The sequence below is a fragment of the Hibiscus syriacus genome, unplaced genomic scaffold (assembly GCF_006381635.1).
Source record: "Hibiscus syriacus cultivar Baekdansim isolate YM2019G1 unplaced genomic scaffold, ASM638163v2 tig00111008_pilon, whole genome shotgun sequence".
Lineage (NCBI taxonomy): Eukaryota > Viridiplantae > Streptophyta > Magnoliopsida > Malvales > Malvaceae > Hibiscus > Hibiscus syriacus.
This window is the reverse complement of record NW_024062951.1, coordinates 1,561,033-1,582,600: the sequence shown is the minus strand read 5'-3', so window position 1 is coordinate 1,582,600 and position 21,568 is coordinate 1,561,033. Positions and strand designations below refer to the sequence as shown.

The 21,568-nt window shown below is 34.4% G+C and overlaps 2 protein-coding genes across 2 annotated transcripts; one reads left to right on the top strand and one right to left on the bottom strand.

Annotated features, from left to right (window-relative positions):
• Nucleotides 1-64: 64 nt before the first annotated feature.
• On the bottom strand, nt 65-2,219 carry LOC120149736 (pollen receptor-like kinase 3). The gene is made up of 2 exons (XM_039162451.1): nt 959-2,219; nt 65-633 (listed from the first exon to the last, which is right to left on the bottom strand). The coding sequence occupies exons 1-2, from the start codon at nt 2,217-2,219 to the stop codon at nt 65-67; spliced, it is 1,830 nt and encodes a 609-aa protein (XP_039018382.1).
• A 10,532-nt stretch (nt 2,220-12,751) lies between these two features.
• On the top strand, nt 12,752-21,361 carry LOC120149629 (protein TIFY 10B-like). The gene is made up of 5 exons (XM_039162363.1): nt 12,752-12,789; nt 19,762-19,919; nt 20,532-21,011; nt 21,095-21,152; nt 21,246-21,361. The coding sequence occupies exons 2-5, from the start codon at nt 19,763-19,765 to the stop codon at nt 21,268-21,270; spliced, it is 720 nt and encodes a 239-aa protein (XP_039018294.1). The 5' UTR covers nt 12,752-12,789; nt 19,762; the 3' UTR covers nt 21,271-21,361.
• The last annotated feature ends 207 nt before the right edge of the window (nt 21,362-21,568 follow it).

Sequence of the window (21,568 nt, the reverse complement as noted above, 5' to 3'; positions counted from 1 at the left end):
TGAGAGGTCATCTCTTTCCGATCTCAATGACTCCTTAGTGATGATTTTATTTGTGTAAAATATATTAAACATGTACCTCATGTATCTTATCAATGGCTTCCTTCAGTTCCAACCTTTGATCGGGATTACTTTGGGTACAACCGGCTCCGATTCGGAGGAGTTGAACCATCTGATCAATTGAACCTGATCCACTTGATATCTCAGGATCAATCAAATCTGACACCTTATTGTCTGATATGGATGTTTGAACCCATTCAATGATGTCGACCTCTCCGTTGCCATTCGTTAGATATTGAGATGGGAACTTACCTGTGATGATTTCGAGAATGAGAATTCCCAGACAAAAAACATCGGATTTGGGAGAGATTGTGTGGGTTTGAAGGTATTCTGGGGATTTGTAAGCAAACAACCCTTGGGGAAGGGAGTCTAGGTTTGTTAATGGTTGAAACGCGAAATCGCTCAACAATGGCTCGTAATTGTCGTTTAAGAGAACATTGCTGGATTTTAGGTTTCCATGAGGAACTTCGTACGTTGCGAACTCTGTATGGATGAAAGCCAAGCCCTCTGCGATTCCTTTGATGACTTTCAAACGTGTTGCCCAGTTTAGATTAGCGTGGCTGATTCCTCGATCACCTGAATCAAACCGTGCTTTATTATGTTAGAAAATAATACTAAAATCAAACCGAACATATATGATCTAGTGATGGAATCCATGAAATGTTGTTTTCTCTACAAGATCTGGATTTGAGTAATTACGCATGTAGGAGGTTAGTTATCAATAAGCTAAGAAATATTCTAAAACAGCTATTACTTAGCGCCAAAGTTGGTGACTAAATTGAAACAATACTTGAATTTGATAATGCAATTAGAAACCAGTTCAGAATTTGGCATTTAATTTGTGGATATCAGATGCAATTATCCCATTTCATATAAAATAAGCAAAGATGGATAGTAATACCATGCAAGACGTATAACAGGCTTCCCTTGGGCATATACTCAGAGACGACAAGCTTCTCCTCTTTCTTAAAATGGTATGCCAATGGCGTCAATATGTTGGGGTGCCTTATTTTTCCGATCCGCTTCATTTCAACGCCGAACGCTTCTTTTTCGAGTCGATTCAACTTCTTCATCTTTTTCACCACCACTGTCAATTCATTCCCTAGCACCGCCTTATACGCCGATCCCATCGATCCATTCCCCAGCACCTCCGCATCCGCCTTCATCAAATCCTTCATCCCGAATGCATCCTTCTCGTCGTTCACCATAAACAAGTCAAGCGTAGACCCTTTCTTTGAGGAATTACTCCGACGGTTCGACTCCGACGGCTTCCGCTTTGTGGTGGTCGATTCAACTTCCGGCACTTCGACTGACAAAACCTCATCTTTTAACGGTTCTTTGTTTGAGATATTGAGATCATCGTCCACCTTCCGCTGCTTTGACCTAAAGACGGCGAATAACAACAAAAGCACTACAACAGCCATGATTCCGATGACAATATTGGAATCGGATCCTTTGCTTTTTACCGCTTGGTGAGCTTCGTTGCATTCTTTGTCCAATTTTCTCCCACAAAGACCGTCGTTCCCTTGGAATGAATGGACGTCGAACTTGTCGAAACTCGAGGGAATTTCACCTTGGAGTTCGTTTCTCGATAGATCAAGGGAATTAAGCACCTCCGGATATTTCAACCGTGGGATTTCTCCAGAAAATTGATTCGACTGTAAATGGAGTTCTACGAGATTGGGGAGCTGCATTAACGAGTCGGGGATTTTGCCAGTGAATTCGTTGTTATTTAACCAAACTTTCTTCAAATTTTGCATTGGATAGAAATAACCATTGGGAATTTCACCGCTGAATTGATTGTGAGACAAATACAAAGCCCTCAAAGCAGTGAGTTCATTGAATTCTGGGATTGAACCGATGAAAGAGTTGTTTATAAAGCTGATGGCTTTCAACCCACGGATTTGAAACAAAGCTTGAACGTCGATTGAACCCGAAAGCTGTAAGCCTGTCAAATGGAAGCCAACAACGGAATCACCAGAACACTGAACACCAAACCATTTCTTCTTACAAGGATCCGAACCCGGAACCCAATCATCCAGATCGCCATGCGTGAATGATTTCTTGAGCTTGAGGAGAGCTTCTTCATCAGATTGAGAGAAACAAAGGGTGGGGAGAAAAGCAAGGAGCGACAGCAAAAGAAGGAAGCGAACAACGGCCATTACTGACCGGAAATGGTAAAAAGCTCCGGGAAGAACCGAGCCGGTGCTCGGTGAGAAATGTGAGTATTTGGTGGGATTGTGTCTCGCCATGTATTTGGTTGATTTTGGATGGTGTAGCCATTGTTGGATAGGAGTACGGGGAACCCTTGGAGATGTTGAATCGAATCATGAAGGTGGCGAGGTTCTAAGAATAGGAATTGGAAAAAGGGTTAGTGGTAGATTGAAAAAGGACCAACTTCATTTTCATTTGTTTGCCTCAAAATCCTTTTACCCCCTACATTTGGACAGTGTTTAAAAATCTAGAATCTTGCAATTATATTTCTGAATATACATATTGATGATATGATCCAAAGTATGTTGAATTGTATGAACTTGTCACATACATATTGAGATTATGTTTATAAATTGATTAATTAATTATTTGGTAATTGAATTATGTGGAGAAAAATAAGTATACACCCAAGTTCAGTTAATACGAACTCTAATTTTTTGTAGTCTTATTCCTGGAACATATCCTATCAGGATTTGATTCAATCCAAAAATGCTTGAGTTATTCTAAATAGAAATCTCCGAGAAATGTTCCTTTATAGTTGTTAAGGGACTTGTTACAATTATCATTCTATTGACTCAATTCCTCGATAAAGTAAATTATTCAATATTTTCAAAGTCATTGAGTGGTGGTTGATCATCATAAGAACGTTCCAGCTAGTGTTTCAATCCCGAATTAACCCAAATCGAGTAAGAAATTCATAATGTATAGCAATGCATGGCATACTGGGAATATAGTTTAAGTTAGACGAATATAATTTTTCGTATTTGATTACCATTCAAGTGATGTGGCGAATGATGCATTCAGTCGCAGATTCTTTAATGCATTAAGAGCTATGAACGTTAATCTTATTGTGCACGAGAACAGAAATTTACCGACCAAACTCCAAGTTCGTTCTATTTTCCTTTCGAAATTAAAGGATTTTAACTTGTTGATATTAAATTTCATATTATCCTTGATTGAATTGATAATGCTTGTGATTTAAATTTCTCTGTTGATTCATTTTCTATAAGCTCATGGTAGGTTATCCTTTGTTCATTCTGAATTTAGAAGAAGAATAAAATATGTACTTTACAAGTCAATCGAAAGCAATGAAAATATTAAGTCGGAATATTTGTGGATTGAGGAACCTTTAGATAATAAGGTAAGTTGAGAGACGTTTAATCCTATATTTTGTTTTTTTTATTAAAAAAAAGTACGTGAAAGGAGAATGAAACTTTAGAAGTTCAACCCCTAAACATAAAATTCTGTATTCGTCCCGTCTCCAATGATATTACTTATTCTTTCTTAAATGTTTCAAATAGGAAAAATAATATTAGTATAACTAATAAAAGATAAACCTTCTTGTATGACATAATTGTCTTATGTTATATTTTAAAATTAAATGATATTATTTAAAATTAAAATGTAGTTATTATACAAAATATGATGATTATATTAAGATTTAACTCATATTGGGTGGGGAGGATTATGAGTAGTGTGATTAGGTTTCGTATTCTGATATTTTTAAAGGGTGATGAATTCCAACCTCAAATGGCCCAACTCATACAGTGAACAAAGCAACCTCTAGAGAGAACTCAAGAGTCGATGATTTTTTAATATTTAATCTAATAATGCTTCTTCTTTTTAATGTTTCTGCAATAACGAGGTAGTTTCCAGGTGTTGGTGCATTATTTGATTGGTGTTTTGCAATAAGAACATTAGGTCATTGACTCATTGTATTCAATTTATTATTTTTTACAGAATTAAAAATTCTATTAATTAATGTATAATGATATTGATTAGCACTCCTCTCATAATAATTGTTTGTAAACGAGGGTTACACGTTTTTTTAAATTGACAGACCAAGTTGCTCACAAGCAAATTTCTTCTTTTTCTATATAATTAATGGTGGATAAGGCCGACCCAGAGCCATGTTAGTAATTTTTTTTATGACTTAATCAAAAAATAAATGTTGAAATTATATTTTTTTAATAAATTATTTTAAATGTTTATTGTTTTTTTTTATTAAGGTATGTATCTAATATTTTCAACATTATAATTTTAAGTGTTTCGACCATTAAGTTTAAGGATGTTAAAATAAATTGTCAACCACTCAAAACATGCAAGCCAGTTGGTTGTCATACCATTAAGTTAAGGCGTGTATCTAATATTTAACATTTTTAAAATTATTAAATTTTACAAAAAAACACTAAAAATCTAAAAAAATAACATCAAATCTATAAAATCTTTAAATCCAAATCAGTCGGTTGTCACTGTCGTCGTCAAATAGAGGGGAAAAACAATCATCGTCATCATCGATTTCTACGAATACTTTCGATAAAATATGACGACGTCAAACATTAAGCAATTATTTGTGATTTGGATTAGGGTTTTAAGGAGAATTTGGGTATTGAAAATTTTAGGGATTTATAGATTAAGGATGATAGCAAAGGTAATTGTGGGTCATTGAGTGGTTGACGATGGGTTAGAGGTCGCTCGACAGCGGCTGAAGATGGCTGACCACAACAAAAGAGTTTGAAATTAAAAATTTTAGGAGTTCGAGTTTTTTTTAATAATATTTTAAACTTTTTACTTAAATAATTTTTTTAAAAATTTATAAACATGACTTGTGCCACATTTTTAGTGGTTGATGATTTTTTTAAACGATCGTAACAAGCGAGATACTTAAAATGATAACATTAAATATGTTAAACACATACAAAAATTTACATAAAATAGAAAAAATATATAATTTAAAAAATTATTTTTTCAATTAAGCTTTTTTAATTTGTAGCTTAACAAATAATTTATAAAATTATATTGTATAAATTCTAAATTAACTCTGAATATCGTTGTAAATTTTAGGATAAATTACATATTTAGTATTTAAGCTATTACTTTTATTCCATTTTGATCCTTAAATTTTATTTTTTTAATCATATTTAACTTTTAGTTTATGTTTTATTTTGATACTTCGTTGTTAAAATTTTAACACAACTACTAATGTGACACCATAAGATAAATCCACATCATAACTGAAAAAAAAATGAAAAAATGTCACATTAATAATTCTGTTTAATTTTTAACAACACAATATCAAAACAAAATTTAAAATAAACGTTAAATATGATTTTTTAAAAAAATTTGAGAATTAATACAGAATAGTAATAATAATTTTTAGTACTAAACACGTAGATTATCCTAAAATTTTTAGCTTCATCTCCGTTCCTCACTCACACCCAAACAAAGGGAAAGTTCTACAGTAAGATAGCCTTAATATACGGTTAAGGAAATGTGCTATTGAAAATGTTATTATTTTTTAATATTTTTGGTAAAAAAATTATCTAAAACATTATTATTTTTACGAGAAATGTTATTATTAGGCTATTTACCGTATTTGGTAATATATCGGTAAAACGTTACTTAAATATCATTTTTTCTATCGGATATATTACCAAACCTGATAAAATGTCTAATAATAACATTTCCGATAGAAATAATAATATTTTAGATAATTTTTACCAAAAATATTAAAAAATAATAAAATTTTTGATAACATGTTTACTTAATTATATATTAAGCTGATCCACTTTAGACTTTCCCTAGTTGTATATTAAGCTGACCCACTTAAGACTTTCCCAAAATAAAGTCAACAGTATCGTGCTGAAAAACAGATGGCTGCTCCGTTAATTGTCAGAAAAGCCAGAGCCGACTCTCCCGCCAATCGTCTGTCCAATATTCTGCCGTTCTTTTGGGTTAAATTCTAATTTAGTTTTTATTTTTTATTTACAATTAATATATAAAATTTAAATTTCAAATCATTTTAATTACATGATATTCTGGAAATATTTGACGTAATATAATTGTAAAAAATCATATTATTAAAATAAAAATCATTATAAACAATAAATTTAAAGAGTAAATTATTTGTTTAAAGAAAATTATTTTATTTTCACATTGCATTAGGGGGTCGAGTTTAGTCTCTCCAGTAACTCTTTTCCGGTTTTTCCGACCATAGTATTTACTTATTTCTCGAATAAAATTATATTATTTTACATAATTTATTAATCAGTGTATAAACGTGGGAAGGGGCCACCCATTTGGATGAAATTTAAAAATGAATAATTAAAAGAAAGCCGGCAATTTTAAAGTCACCAGCGCGAGAAAAAAGATGCCTCTCACATTCATTGTTGTTATAGCCACGTGTACCTTTGAGATTGTTAGCTCACCTGCGGTGATTTGTTCACGGTTCACCCGCTCTCAGCCCGATCTTTTTTCTCTTCACGTCGATTGACTTATTCAGATACATTAATATTTAATGGATTTATATTTTTCTAAAAAACGAGCTAAATTTAAATAAAATAGCATTTAATTGATTGGTTGATGACATAATTTCTTTTAAAAATAAAAAAAATAATGACAATATTTTAACTTAGTATTTCATTTATTTATCCTTATAAAAAATACTATTTATCTTAATAAAATTCTAACAATATATAACACTTGTCTGAATATTATTGGATAAGAATTAGTTTGAAGGAAGAGAACAAAAAAGCAGTACCTTGAAAGACGGCACCTAGAAGAAAACAATTTTATTTGAAAATTTATAATATTTCAATACGTAATACAGTTCAAACCTAAAATTAACGTATTATTTAAAAAAATGATCATCAGTATTTGGTAGATTGATCTATGGTTCTTGAAGATACCAAATTTCGCCCAGAACCAGACTACACGTGGCCCGACCCGGTTCAGGACCCGAACCACCCAAAGGTGCAGTACCCTAGTTCGCCGCAAGCCCTCAACATAGTAAACCCCGCACGATTCTGGGAGAGTCCCGATTCCGGTGGCAACGTCCTCCATTTTTCTCGGTGTTTAAAAACCACATGAAGACCAAAGACAAAGCAAAGAGTTTTAATCTCATTAGAACTCTAAAACCGCATGGAATAGGCTTTTATTTTTGCTATAAATAAGTGTAAAATCAATATGTAAAGGGGGGAGGAAGCAAGAAAAAGAGATAAATTTCTTTCTATCGAAACACATTTATCAGCTATAAAAACAAGAAGGAACTGAAATTGTTTCAACCAAACCCAAAGGTATTCCAGCTTTCTTTTTTCGTTCGCTTTCTTTATATATTTGTTAAATCCTTGGTGTAATGGAAATTTTTGTTCTTAAGTTCACGTAAGTTATAGGCTTAAGAAATAATAAATAAATAAATACGGGGAATTACCTTGTTGTGGCTTCGTTGTTTGGGTTCTCAACTGAGATGATGAAGGCTGCTTCGGTTCATGGGGAGCCAAATGCCGCGAGATGATGAGCCAATGGAGGAGAAGAGTGAATGGTTGTGAGGCTGCGAGCATATTGAAATTGGGGAAGAGATTGGTTTTCTTATTTTAATTTTGGGCAAAATCATGCAAAAGATCCTCATACCTTTAGCGTGTTTTGCATTTAAGTCATCAAGTCATTGGTTAATTATCCATAGGTCCTAAAACGTTAAGCATCTACTTATATTTTGATCACTAATTTATAGAGTAAACCACCATTTTAGTCCCTCCTGTTCCAAGTGTATGTTATCATAACCCCCAAATCCGATTTTTAAACCCAATTTTATTTTGAATTCGACCTTCAATCGTGGGTTTCTTTCAATTTAGTCATGTTACTATTATTTTTCTTTTTATTTATTTATTATAATCGTTATTATTATTTTTAATATTTTTACTTTACATATATACATATTTCTTATTTTACTTTATTTTTATATTATTACTTTTTATTTTGTTTACAAATTATTATATATATATTATTTTTATATATATTGATATAATTATTACTATTATTATTATCTTCTTTTTTTTACTCATTTATATATATATACTATTTATTTATACGTTTCTTTTTTTATTTATTGTTTTCGTTTATTTGTTTTGTTTTTCTAAATATTTATTTATGTGTATATACGTATCTATTTGTTTTTTTTTTTTTGAATAATGTTTCCATGTATACATAATATACTTATTACCTTTTCTATTTTAAGATACCATATTTTATTTATATACATATCGTTTATTTTATTCTTCCTTTTATCATTTATTTTGTTTTCTCTGTTTTTTTTTATTCACTCATGTTATCATTTTGTTTATTCTATTTTATTTATACTTACATTATTGTTCTCTTTTCTATTTTGTTGTTGCTCTCATATTTACATGTCTTTTTCTCCTAATTCGATATTGTATTTCAATATAAGTCTAATACCGTTAAACTCTTAAGGGAATTTTCACCAATCAGAAGTAAGTAACTGGGATCTTATTTATTTTAAAAACTTTAAATTTAAACTTATAATTTTCTTAAACAAAGACAACTGGAAATTACATAGTATCGAAAGGGCGGTTCGAGGGTGCTAATCATTCCTTGACCGTAACCGACTCCGAAATCTGACATATCATTGGTAAGACGCAAATCAGGTAAGAAATAAAGTATCTGGTCAACCCATTTTTTCATAAAATAAATTATCGATGGCGACTCCAATCCACATTTTTCAAGTCGAAGCCCAATTCTGGGGCCCAACCGAAAGACGGTTGCGACATCTTGGCGACTCCGCTGGGGACAGGTAAGCGAGTCAGGCTAAGGTAATTTCCAGTTGTCTTTTTAATGAAAAGGGTAAGTTTAAATTTTAAGGTAACATTTCGATCCTTATTGCTTACTTTTGATTATATTTTTTCGAGTAAATAGTTGTACTAACCGTTTTCTCAATGATTTCAGCCTTAAAGTATTTTTTTCATCTAAGGCTCTAAACCCGAGCTCCGAACCCGTTTTAAATGGGGGTGAAAGCGACGCATTCGTGTGAATTTATTCACCGCATATGCCTAGCAAGTAGCCTTCGGGATTCATATACCTTATGTCTTCGTGTGAATTTATTCTCCGCATAAACATAAGGGAATGTGTCCTCTCGAGTTTAACTTAGTCCACACAAGCATGTGATGGGTTTAGGAGTAAGTGTCTGGCAAGCCCAAGGGGGCACCAGCAAGGAGAACTCGGGTACCGTTTTTTAGCACCTAAACCTGGAGACTTTAAAGAATTAGAGCTACCCCAAAACCTCATTTCAAACCCTAAGATGCCAGAATTATTTCATGCTTTACTTTCTGTTCAAAGCATGCGAACTAGACAAATATGCGGTTAGGATTTGTTTGAAATTAGCATGCGGGATAGAGATCATGTCCGAGTAGGAATACTAAGCATGTTCGGGTAGATATCGTGTGGGGTAGGATTTTTCATTTTATTATTTTGATTTACCTCACTAATTTTTTTATTTTGTCATCTTTTATTTTGTTTTCATCATTTACATCATAACAAGAGGCCATTGATCCCTAAAAAGGTGTTTGTTACACAAAATAATCTGAATTAATAAATAAAGGTGTTGTAATACAAGAGATTAAAAACCTCGAGGTACGACTATGGTCCGAGAAGACTCAGAAGGAAAAGGGAGACAGTCTTCAACGAAGCTATGTGTTAGAACTGGTTAGCTACGCCTCTATTAGCCTAAAGCAGAACGACGTGCAAGAGCTTCGGGACATCTGGAGCAGTTGGAAGAATGATTGGAAACAGAAGTTCAGTCAACGATATGGTGACATTGCACTTTTGCTTCATGTTAAGACCGATGAGCCCTTAATCAGAGCCTTGGTTCGATTCAGGAACCTGGGATACAGTTGCTTCACTTTTAACCAGGAGGACATGGTACCTACCATCGAGGAGTATACTACACTATTGCACTGTGAAAGTATTAAACTGGAGCGATCCTACATCAAGAGTCAGTCTTTCAAGTACAAACTGGCTAAGATTGCAGGAGTTGATGAAAAGTGGGTGACTGACCGACTCCGAAACAAAGGTAACGGGCAGGGAATTGAGTGGATCCACATAAGGAAACTAATGAATGACCACCCTGATGAATGGAAGACTATAGACCTTTTTTGCACTAGGTATGTATGGCTTGATCATCTTTCCGAAGATTTTAGGATGCATTGACGCAGCCGTGGTGGAATTGTTTGAGCAACTTCCGAAACGGGTCAACCCAGCACCAACCATTTTAGCCGAGACCTTTCAGTCTCTCAACCATTGTCGAAGAGCTGGCGGAGGTAGATTCATTGGATGTGTTCAGCTCCTTCAAGTCTGGATTCACAACCACTTCTGGAAGAATAATGGGGTTGCCTACAGTCGATTTAGCACTACGTATTCACCTTTGAGAGAGTTCATCACCATGAAATGGCATGAAGGAACTTTAAAAGAGAAGTTGATGAAAGTCTTCACTCATCTATCAAGACCGAGATATTACTTGGAGAGCTCCCTGGTTGTTCCTGAGTGACGTTCTTTTCCAATGTGGGGACTCTGACACTATGACCTTATCTGAACTTTGGGATTCAGTTGGGTATGCTCAATTGTTAGCACTTAGACATTATGGGGCACGTCAGTTTGTCCCAGCAACATGCGGACTAGCTAAATCAGAGTTTGAGTATCACAGTGACAGTTATAAGAAGAGGATCAAAGAGATTGTCGATTCATGGAAGAAAGTGTTACGGATGGATATTGTGGCTGCTAAAGACATGCTTACCCCAGACTATTTAGAGTGGCGAAGATTACAAAAAAACGACAACACCCCGGTGCCAAACTGTGAGGACACAGGACTATGGAGGAGCATCTCAGGCATGTCCCTTCTGGACTTGAGATAGCCAAAACAGAGTTTGAAGCTGTGAACAATGAGCTGGGGAAGAGGATAAAGGAACTTGAGGCTGAGCGCTATCAGTGGAATTTAGATGTCGACTCTCATAAAGATCGAGCAGACAAACTAGAAAGAGAACAAAAAAGAGTTCTATTTAGAGCTCGAAGACTTGAGAAAGGGGTATCAAGATAAAGTCAATGATAACTCCAAGTTGAAAGTGGCTTCTAAATACTGGAATGAGAGAGCTTGGAAGGAACAGGTGAAGACTGCCCAAAGGCGCTTAGCAGGCAGTCAGCATCAAAACCAATGCTTGAGAATCCGGATGGCTGATCTGGAGAAACAACATGATAGAGATGGCAAAACAATAGCTGAGTTAGAAGCTATTGTAGATGGGTTCAAGAAGCAAGCAAACAAGCTTCAGATAGTGCCCTTCGACGGATATTTACAGTGGTGTTTCCATTGGGAGCAAGCACAACAAAAGGTGAAGGCCAGGGACGCAGTCATCCAAGACATCCTGGATCAAGTACAAAAGGCAGCTCGTCATCTACACGGCCTGGCAAGGGAAATTGGAATGGTCCGACAAGGCATACAACCAGTGACAGATGAAGACATAAGACTTATCGACCTACTAGAAGCTATTCGGGGTCTAAAGGATTTAGTCTGAATGTACCTTTGATTATTTTTACGTCTCTTACAAGATAAAACATTTTTGTCTAAGTAAAGATTATTTATAATAATAGACACTTTTCTGGATCAATGCCTCGAACATTTCATGCATTCTTGCATTTTTGCATATTCATCTTCATTTTTAAGCATTTTCACTAACATGAAATTAAGTCATGGAGGATTCGAAGAAGTGGTCTTAACCACATGACACCACATTGAATCAAGATTTTAACAATTAAAGAAAAAGCCGAAATCAATACAGTGGGAACCTGATCAGCTGATTGTAGGACAAAGCCTGCCAGGATGATCTGAAAAAAGAGTCCACATATCCTAAGGACTACGATGTTGAAGCTGTTTGCAGTTGCCACATAAGAAGCCCCAAACATTCATCTGAAAATTATAAGGCGCTTGTCGAAGAAGGGGGCATGGCATATACCATTTGCACTTAGAGGATTGCTTTGTTTGAACACGTCTTTGATCTTTCATGTTTGCTTAATCTTTTAAAGGATTGAATTTATGCTACTTTCTAAGGTGGAGAAATTGAACAAATTTTAATCTTTAGTTCTTCGAATATTAAATGAATTAAGGATTCTTTTAATTATTCAAGAATTATAGATTTTTGACATATGACAAGATTAGACCTTTCTTATCCTGTCTCAAACCCTAAAATAAAATACCTCGATTCTTTACCCAAAATAACTTATGGTCATTACCAAAAAGACCAAATTCTTGAACATTGCCTTTATCTTTTCGATACACCCATACCTTTCTTTCAGTCAATAAAATCACACCACTGTCTTTTTGGACTCAAAATTGACATTTTAATACCATTAAAACCCAAGGCATTGAGTTGTTCATCTGAACATGAGCGTTATTCTAAAGACACAACTTGGGGCATCTCGCGGGGAGCTTGAACATTGAGAAATCTGGGAAAAAATGAAGAAGAATTCATCCAAAATAATTCTATCATGCATTAACTACATTGTTTTCATGTGAATAGAACTAATCCTGAAAATATATCCCCCTGAGGATACCTCTTCTGTGAAGACTTACATGTATGAAATGATGAATGGCTTTCTTTCTTTATCCTTTCACAATAGGAGAAAATATATATCCCTTGTGTCCCCTTTTGAGCCTATAGTATTTTTTTCTTCTGATTCAACCCTAACCAAGGATCACCCTCCATACTAGGGGGCAAGGTGGAAGAAATTTGCTCACATGAGTGAAGACATCGATCCAAAGGTGGACCAAATGGCAAGTGCGAAGATCCAATCAAGAACAAAAAAGAAAAGAAGCAAAAGAAGAAAAAAACAAAGAAAAAAGATAAACAAAAGAAAAAAAGAAAGAACAAAAATCAAAAAGAAAAAGGGACAAAAAGCACATGCAAAGATTCCCTAAAGACAAATGACACATCAAGCTTCAAACTATGAGATTGATCAAGCACAATCATTCCCGAATCACTGAATCACTTCACTCGAAGATCATAAAGCATCAAGAGAAAGAGACATTTTGAGCAAGACAAGATTGAAGGCATCAGAATGAATTGATCCTTGGTTCAAAACCCTGTAACACTTGTTTGGGCCTATTTATCTTTTTCTTTCATAACCATGCGCCCTGGCCTATATTACGTGCCTTAAAAGTCTCTTCTAATCATACATGGATTTCTAAACAGAAGAGATTATCTTCAGATTTCATCCCGCCCATCAGGATTAATCTTTGTTTGCAAAAAACAATGTAATTAATGCATGGTATAGAAAAATAACAAAAGGGAGTTCAAGACGTAAATCCTGAATAACGTCTTGAAACCAAAGGAGGGTTCGAGTTGAAAACCTGAAAAGGTGGCTCGAATATAAAAATTATACAACTGAGGCGATCACACAAGTTCCTTGATACGACATCGCATAATCCGAATGTAACCACGAAGGTTGGGAGTCAGAGAACACTTCTAGTAGAGGAGCATGCAAGATACCCCATCAAACCTTTGAGCATCAAATTCCAAACCTTTGACCAAACACAATAACCTGAGACTTTTTTATCCTTTCCTTACTCAACCATTTCCCAAAGATAGCTTTGATCTTGGCATTTGTCAAATAGCTATAATTTATTGAAGGATTAACATTGTAATTAATTCTTTGATATCCAATGAACTCTAGTTTTATGATTCGTCTCAATTGTAAAACCGTGAAAGGGATAATATTTTCAAAACTTTTGATATTTTTAGAACTTTGAAAATAAAGGAAAAAAACATTTTTTTTCAAACAAGATAGTCTCTCTAGAATGGATCTTGGTAAATGACATGTGACTCTTAGACACAAAACTCATGCTCAAAATCAATGCTGAAGCAAGAAATGAGGAACATCTGGGGCATCTTTGAAGATTCAACATCAAATATTGGGGCATTTTTGGATATTAGGGCATCATTTGGGGATTCAACATCCTAATGCAAATTATCAGACCTTTTTTCAGGAGATAAAATATAACCAATTCATGTTACATGCATCTTATGCATACATTTTAGAGCATCATATTTATCATTTTCCACATACATATTTTTTTGCAGCTTTTAGAGTCAAGTTTCGACCTCAAGACGAAGGATACTCGATTCAAAAGCACCTTTAAAGATTCATGTTGGTTGCTTAACTCAGCAGCAAGAAGCTACACTTCGACCAACTTGACAGATTGAAAGTTTTTCTCGAAACAACACAATTTGCTCGAGAGTGGATTTCAACTTCACGACGAAGGATATCTAGCTCGAAGCCAAACTTCACAATAAAGGGGTCTCCACAGTTTCAACTTCATGGTGAAGGGAATTGTGTCCACCCGCAACATACAATACTTGGATTTCAACTTCACGACGAAGGATATTCAAGTCAAGGCTCAACTTCACAACGAATGGGCCATCCACGATTTCAACTCAACGACGGAGGATATCGTGCCACTCGAGACAACACAAGTTCAACTTCACGACGAAGGGACGGCTGGTTGTCAACAAACAACTTCCCAATTTCAGAGCCAATTTTAACTTCACGGCGAAGGATATTGGACTCCAGACAACGTAAGTTCAACTTCACGACGAAGGGACCGCTGGTTGTCAACAACAACCTCCCAATTTTAGAGCCAATTTCAACTTCACAACGAATGATATTGGACTCCAGACAACGCAAGTTCAACTTCACGACGAAGGGACCGCTGGTTGTCAACAAATAACTTCTCAATTTTAGAGTCAAATTCAACTTCACAACGAAGGATATTGGACTCTAGACAACGCAAGTTCAACTTCACGACGAAGGGACCGCTGGTTGTCAACAACAACCTCCCAATTTCAGAGCCAATTTCAACTTCACATCGATGGATATTGGACTCCAGACAACGCAAGTTCAACTTCACGACGAAGGGACCGCTGGTTGTCAACAAACAACTTCTCAATTTCAGAGCCAATTTCAACTTCACAACGAAGGATATTGGACTCCGGACAACGCAAGTTCAACTTCACGACGAAGAGACCGCTGGTTGTCAATAAACAATTTCCCAATTTCAGAGCCAATTTCAACTTCACAGCGAATGATATTGGACTATAGACAACGCAAGTTCAACTTCACGACGAAGGGACCGTTGATTGTCAATAAACAACTTCCCAATTTCAGAGCCAATTTCAACATCACAGCGAATGATATTGGACTCCAGACAACGCAAGTTCAATTCACGACGAAGGGACCGCTGGTTGTCAACAACAACCTCCCAATTTCAGAGCCAATTTTAACTTCACGGCGAAGGATATTGGACTCCAGACAACGCAAGTTCAACTTCACGGCGAAGGGACTGCTGGTTGTCAACAACAACCTCCCAATTTTAAAGCCAATTTCAACTTCACAGCGAAGGATATTGGACTCATGACAACGCAAGTTCAACTTCACGACGAAGGGACCGCTGGTTGACAACAAACAACTTCTCAATTTCAGAGCCAATTTCAACTTCACAACGAATGATATTGGACTCAGAACAATATTTGGATTTCAACTTCATGACGAAGGATATCCAATTCTTAGGCTCAAATTCACGACGAATGGGCCATATACAATTCCAACCTCACAAACAGATTGACTTAACTTCACGACGAATGGGCCATATACATATACAACTTCACAACAAAGGGTATCATATCCCAATGGATTGACTCAACTTCACGACGAAGGGGTCATCTGTAACATCACAACACCAAAGTCTTCAGGTCAAGTTCCACCTTCACGACAAAGTATCTTGAGCCAGAAGACGACTCAGAGGCCACTTGTCAAAAGCTTTGAGCTCATTTTTAACTTCACAACGAAGGATTTCGTGCTCAGAGTTTTCCATTTTTGACTCAACCTCACAATGATGGAGTCATTTTGTGATTGACAAACTAGTCTTAACATCGGACTTCAACTCTACGGTAGATGATATTCGATATGGCCAAAATTTGTATCTTTTAATCTTTGATCTATTTTTGTTACACGATAATGAGCAAAGAGGGGCAGCTGAAGATACCAAATTTCGCCCAGAACCAGACTACACGTGGTTCGACCCGGTTCAGGACGCGAACCACCCAAAGGTGTAGAACCCTAGTTCGTCGCAAGCCCTCAACATAGTCAACCCCGCACGATTCTGGGAGAGTCCCGATTTCGGTGGCAACGTCCTTTATTTTTCTCGGTGTTTGAAAACCACATGAAGACCAAAGACAAAGCAAAGAGTTTTAATCTCATTAGAACTCTAAAACCGCATGGAATAGGCTTTTATTTTTGCTATAAATAAGTGTAAAATCAATATGTAAAGGGGGAGGAAGCAAGAAAAAGAGAGAAATTTCTTTCAATCGAAATACATTTATCAGCAATAAAAACAAGAAGGAACTGAAATTGTTTCAACCAAACCCAAAGGTATTTCAGCTTTCTTTTTTCGTTTGCTTTCTTTATATATTTGTTAAATCCTTGGTGTAATGTAAATTTTTGTTCTTAAGTTCACGTAAGTTATAGGCTTAAGAAATTATAAATAAATAAATACTGGGAATTACCTTGTTGTGGCTTCGTTGTTTGGGTTCTCAACTGAGGTGATGAAGGCTGCTTCGGTTCGTGGGGAGCCAACTGTCGCGGGATGATGAGCCAAAGGAGGAGAAGAGTGAATGGGTGTGAGGCTGCGAGCAGATTGAAATTGGGGAAGAGATGGGTTTTCTTATTTTAATTTTGGGTAAAATCACGCAAAAGATCCTCATACCTTTAGCGTGTTTTGCATTTAAGTCATCAAGTCATGGGTTAATTATCCACAGGTCCTAAAACGTTAAGCATCTACTTATATTATGGTCACTAATTTATAGGGTAAACCACAATTTTAGTCCCTCCTATTCCAAGTATATGTTATCATAACCCCCAAATTCGATTTTTAAACCCAATTTTATTTTGAATTCGACCTTCAATCGTGGTTTTCTTTCAATTTAGTCATGTTACTATTATTTTGCTTTTTATTTATTTATTATAATCGTTATTATTATTTTTAATATTTTTACTTTACATATATACATATTTCTTATTTTACTTTATTTTTATATTATTACTTTTTTTTGTTTACAAATTATTATATATATATTATTTATATATATATTAATATAATTATTACTATTATTATTATCTTCTTCTTTTTTACTCATTTATATATATATATACTATTTATTTATACGTTTCTTTTTTTTATTTATTGTTTTCGTTTATTTGTTTTGTTTTTTTAAAATATTTATTTATGTGTATATACGTATCTATTTATTTTTTTTGGAATAATGTTTCCATGTATACATAATATACTTATTACCTTTTCTATTTTAAGATACCATATTTTATTTATATACATATCGTTTATTTTATTCTTCCTTTTATCATTTATTTTGTTTTCTCTGTTTTTTTTTATTCACTCGTGTTATCATTTTGTTTATTATGTTTTATTTATACTTACATTATTGTTCTCTTTTCTGTTTTGTTGTTGTTCTCATATTTACATGTCTTTTTCTCCTAATTCGATCTTGTATTTCAATATAAGTCTAATACCGTTAAACTCTTAAGGGAATTTTCACCAATTAGAAGTAAGTAACTGGGATCTTATTTTTTTAAAATCTTTAAATTTAAACTTATAATTTTCTTAATCAAAGACAACTGGAAATTACATAGTACCGAAAGGGCGGTTCGAGGGTGCTAATCCTTCCTTGACCGTAACCGACTCCGGAATCCGACATATCATTGGTAAGACGCAAATCAGGTAAGAAATAAGGTATTCAGTCAACCCATTTTTTCATAAAATAAATGATTGGTGGCGACTCCAATCCAAAATTTTCAAGTCGAAGCCCAATTCCGGGGCCCAACCGAAAGACGGTTGCGACAGTTCTAGATCAAATTTTAAAGAAGTTTATTTTGACAACAATCCTCTAAATCTAATTTAATCTATTTATAAATATTACGATTTAAAATTTTGTTTTTATTTAAAAGATTCGATGTATCGTCCTATTAGATCAATTGATTGTTGATTTATTTTAAACATTTTAAATATATTTAAAAAATAATATATATTAGTACTAATCAAACAACTTCAATAATTAACAATACATTTATTTTTCTTTGAAATTATAAGTTTAAACAAGTAGCTTGCAAAGATGTTTGAGTATTAATTGTCAAATAATTAAAACATTTTAAATAAATATGATTTTATAATAAAAATATATATATTAAAATACTAAATAATTAATATTTAATTAATATTTAAAAGTGAAATAAAAAAGTACATGTAACGCCGTGTACATTTAACTCTGCACTCCGCAGTCAATATTATGGGAACAATTTATTTAATTACTATAATTAAGGTTCTTAATTAAACGATTAAATTAACAGAATCGCCCTACGCGTCGCCATTACAATTGCGTAAATCAGATTCATGTATTCGCCAAAGTTTAAGACGAAGAATTCAAAAAAAAAAGTTTTCGATTTTCAAAAAAATAAAATATTTATAAAAAATAAATTTTAATTAAATATATAATGTAGTATGTAATTTAATTGACTATGATTTAATTAGACCGACACAATTTCACTTTTTCAAACTAAGCTCTAATTGAAATAACAAATACTGATTGAATTTGTAGTTTTGAATATCGATTTAATTATAAATTAAATAAATAATATGATAAACTACGTATTGAGTCATCCAACTATCATTTTAATTTTGTTGTGATTACTCAATTATTTTTTTAAATCACATATAATGTTATATTTTGATTCAATTTTGGTCATCCACCGTGATACTTTTAATTTTCAATGATGATGTAATATTATCGTTAATTTTTTAATGGTGGGTTACTAGCTTATCTTAGTAGTTAAAGGAATCGTTGTTATTCTTAGAGATCATGAGTTCAAGCACCAATAACTGCAAGGGTGATTGAACGTTCATTATTAAATGGTTGAGAGTATTTAGTACATATATTACTTTGTAGTCACTCTAACTTAATAAAAAAAATGTATAATTTTGAAAAAAATATCATAGTTAGGTGATCGGTTCAAGCACCAGCAACTACAAGGGTGATTGAACGTTCATTATTAAATGGTTGAGAGTATTTAGTACATATATTACTTTGTAATTACTCTAGCTTAATAAAAAAGTATAATTTTGAAGAAAAAAACCATAGTTAGATGATCGAAACGAAACTAAAGTGATAGTTTGATGACTAAATATGTAGTTTACCCTCAAAAATATTTACGAGGGATAAAAAGGTACATTCAGGATGAGCATTGAAGTTATCTTAAAATATCGAACATGTTTTAGAAGAGGCTTGACCAAAAAGCCGAAAAATAATAATTAATAATCACATGTTTGAAATCCTAATCAAACGAGACAATAAAATATTGAAAGAAAAGTTGCAAAATTCAAGCTTAAAGAAGCCCCATTTATTCCTCGTGCTTCTAAACCCGCCCTTCGATTTTCTCGAAGACTTCAAAACCATTCTCTTATTAAGCTTAAGAATCACAGTTTCAACCACAGATCTTGAACTTTCAAAGGTTTTTGGTATTGGGTTTCCAATTATATTCTCTGATAAATATGGGGTAAAATAGTTGGATTTTCCCCCTTTTCGCCGGAAGTATGTCGGGTTCACCGGAATTTATGGTTCAGAAAACGGCGAGTTCGCCGAAGATGCCAAGCTTTACTCAAACTTGTAGCTTGTTGAGTCAGTACTTGAAGGAGAAAGGCAGCTTTGGGGATCTAACTTTGGGGATGACATGCAACGTTGAAGCTAATGGTAAGTTCTTCAATTTCTTATGATTTTCCCTCTCCTTTTTTGAGTTTTGGGTTGACGAGGAATCGTTGAATTATAATTCCGGTTGTGTTTTCCTATTCATATATGATTTAAAAACAGTTGAATAAATGAAGCTTAGTTTATTTTTCTTTTTTTGATTAATTACCAATTTTGAAGAACAAATTTTGAGGCGGTTTAATTGAATTTAGTTTCAAAATTGTGTGTGTGTCTGTTTAATTCAGATCCACAAAATCAGATTTATATTTTGACATATTCCTACTTGCAATGGTTTAAAAAGTCGAAAAAACATGCCCTCCAATCTCTCGGTCTCCCCCTAAAAACACTCAATTTTGAAAAAACAACTTGTTTAGAAGAATTAAACCATGTGCGTGTTTTCAAGGTTTCTTAGAAATTATAGGGATTTTAATAATGTATGCTTGTTTTTTAAGCAGAAAATTCTGTTTAGATCCCAACAGAATCGTAGGATGTTTCTTTATAAATGGCCACTACCTGTTCGGTTCTTGAAACATGAAACATTAAAGGGTATTCAAGGTATTGATCCGAAGAACTGTAGGATGTATGGACAATTTATTTATGGATATGGATATGTTGCAGGGGCACCGGAGACTGTGCGACCGACCATGAATTTGTTCCCTGTGGATCAGATGTCTGGTGGGAATGTTGGAGGTCCCAGGAGTTTGAAATCCATGGCTTTGTTCCCCCAAGAATCTGGTTTTTCCCTGCCGGCTCCTACGGACGATGCTCTGAAAAGGTTTGATTCTACTGTTAATAGCTCAAACAAGTGTTCTGCGATGGAGTCTGTGCCGATGACTATCTTTTACGGTGGACAAGTGGTGGTGTTCAATGATTTCCCAGCCGAGAAAGCTAAAGAAATCATGCTTATGGCTACCAAGTGCAGCTCCCAAAACAACCTGAATCTGAAAACAAACATGCTGTTTACTTCTAGCATGTCTGGAAGTCCAAACGAATCCGGAATCGGAGTTCCTCTGACCTCAAACGGCGTTCATAATCACAGGAACGACGGGACAAGTAATGAATGCGTTCAATCTGCTCAGCAGCGACCCATTCCTGGCGGTATTCCTCGTTTCTCTTCTTCGATAAAAGATGGAATTATGGTTTGTGTTACACACTTTCTTATTAGTTTTTGTCTATTGCAGATCTACCAATTGCTAGAAGGGCTTCCCTTCATCGATTCCTCGAGAAGAGAAAGGATAGGTGAGCATCTAGAGATGTATTTTCGGTTTCTACCGGAAAGTTCATACAAATCAATGTATTTGAGTTGATTTATTGATATGCTTGGTTTTGCAGGATCACCTCAAAGGCTCCATACTAGCTAAGTAACTCGACGTCCGGCTCACCATCGGAGCCCGGAAACAGCAAGTCATGGTTGGGTTTAGCTGTTGAATCACAACAGTTGGAAAGTAGTTGATATCTATTTTGAAGGCTTGTTTGTGTTCGAGTCTGCTGTCCTTTGGTTTTTGGTTTCCTTTCAGCAGGTTCATCATTTATGTCAGCTGTTTATTTTTATTTTTAAATAGTTATTAGTTGCAATGAAGACCCTAACTCGCTATTAGTTTCTTTGCAATTATTATTTTTATTTGAAGGAAAAAGTTTAGTTGATTTTATAGTTT

Bases quoted from the DNA above. Each gene is read 5' to 3' on its own strand.
- LOC120149736 (XM_039162451.1), bottom strand. From the start codon at position 2,219: ATGGCCGTTGTTCGCTTCCTTCTTTTGCTGTCGCTCCTTGCTTTTCTC. The intron at 634-958 runs GTATTACTATCC...GGTTTGATTCAG, and splicing joins CCTGTTATACGTCTTGCATG to GTGATCGAGGAATCAGCCAC.
- LOC120149629 (XM_039162363.1), top strand. From the start codon at position 19,763: ATGTCGGGTTCACCGGAATTTATGGTTCAGAAAACGGCGAGTTCGCCG. The intron at 21,012-21,094 runs GTATTCCTCGTT...TGTCTATTGCAG, and splicing joins GCAGCGACCCATTCCTGGCG to ATCTACCAATTGCTAGAAGG. The intron at 21,153-21,245 runs GTGAGCATCTAG...TTGGTTTTGCAG, and splicing joins CTCGAGAAGAGAAAGGATAG to GATCACCTCAAAGGCTCCAT.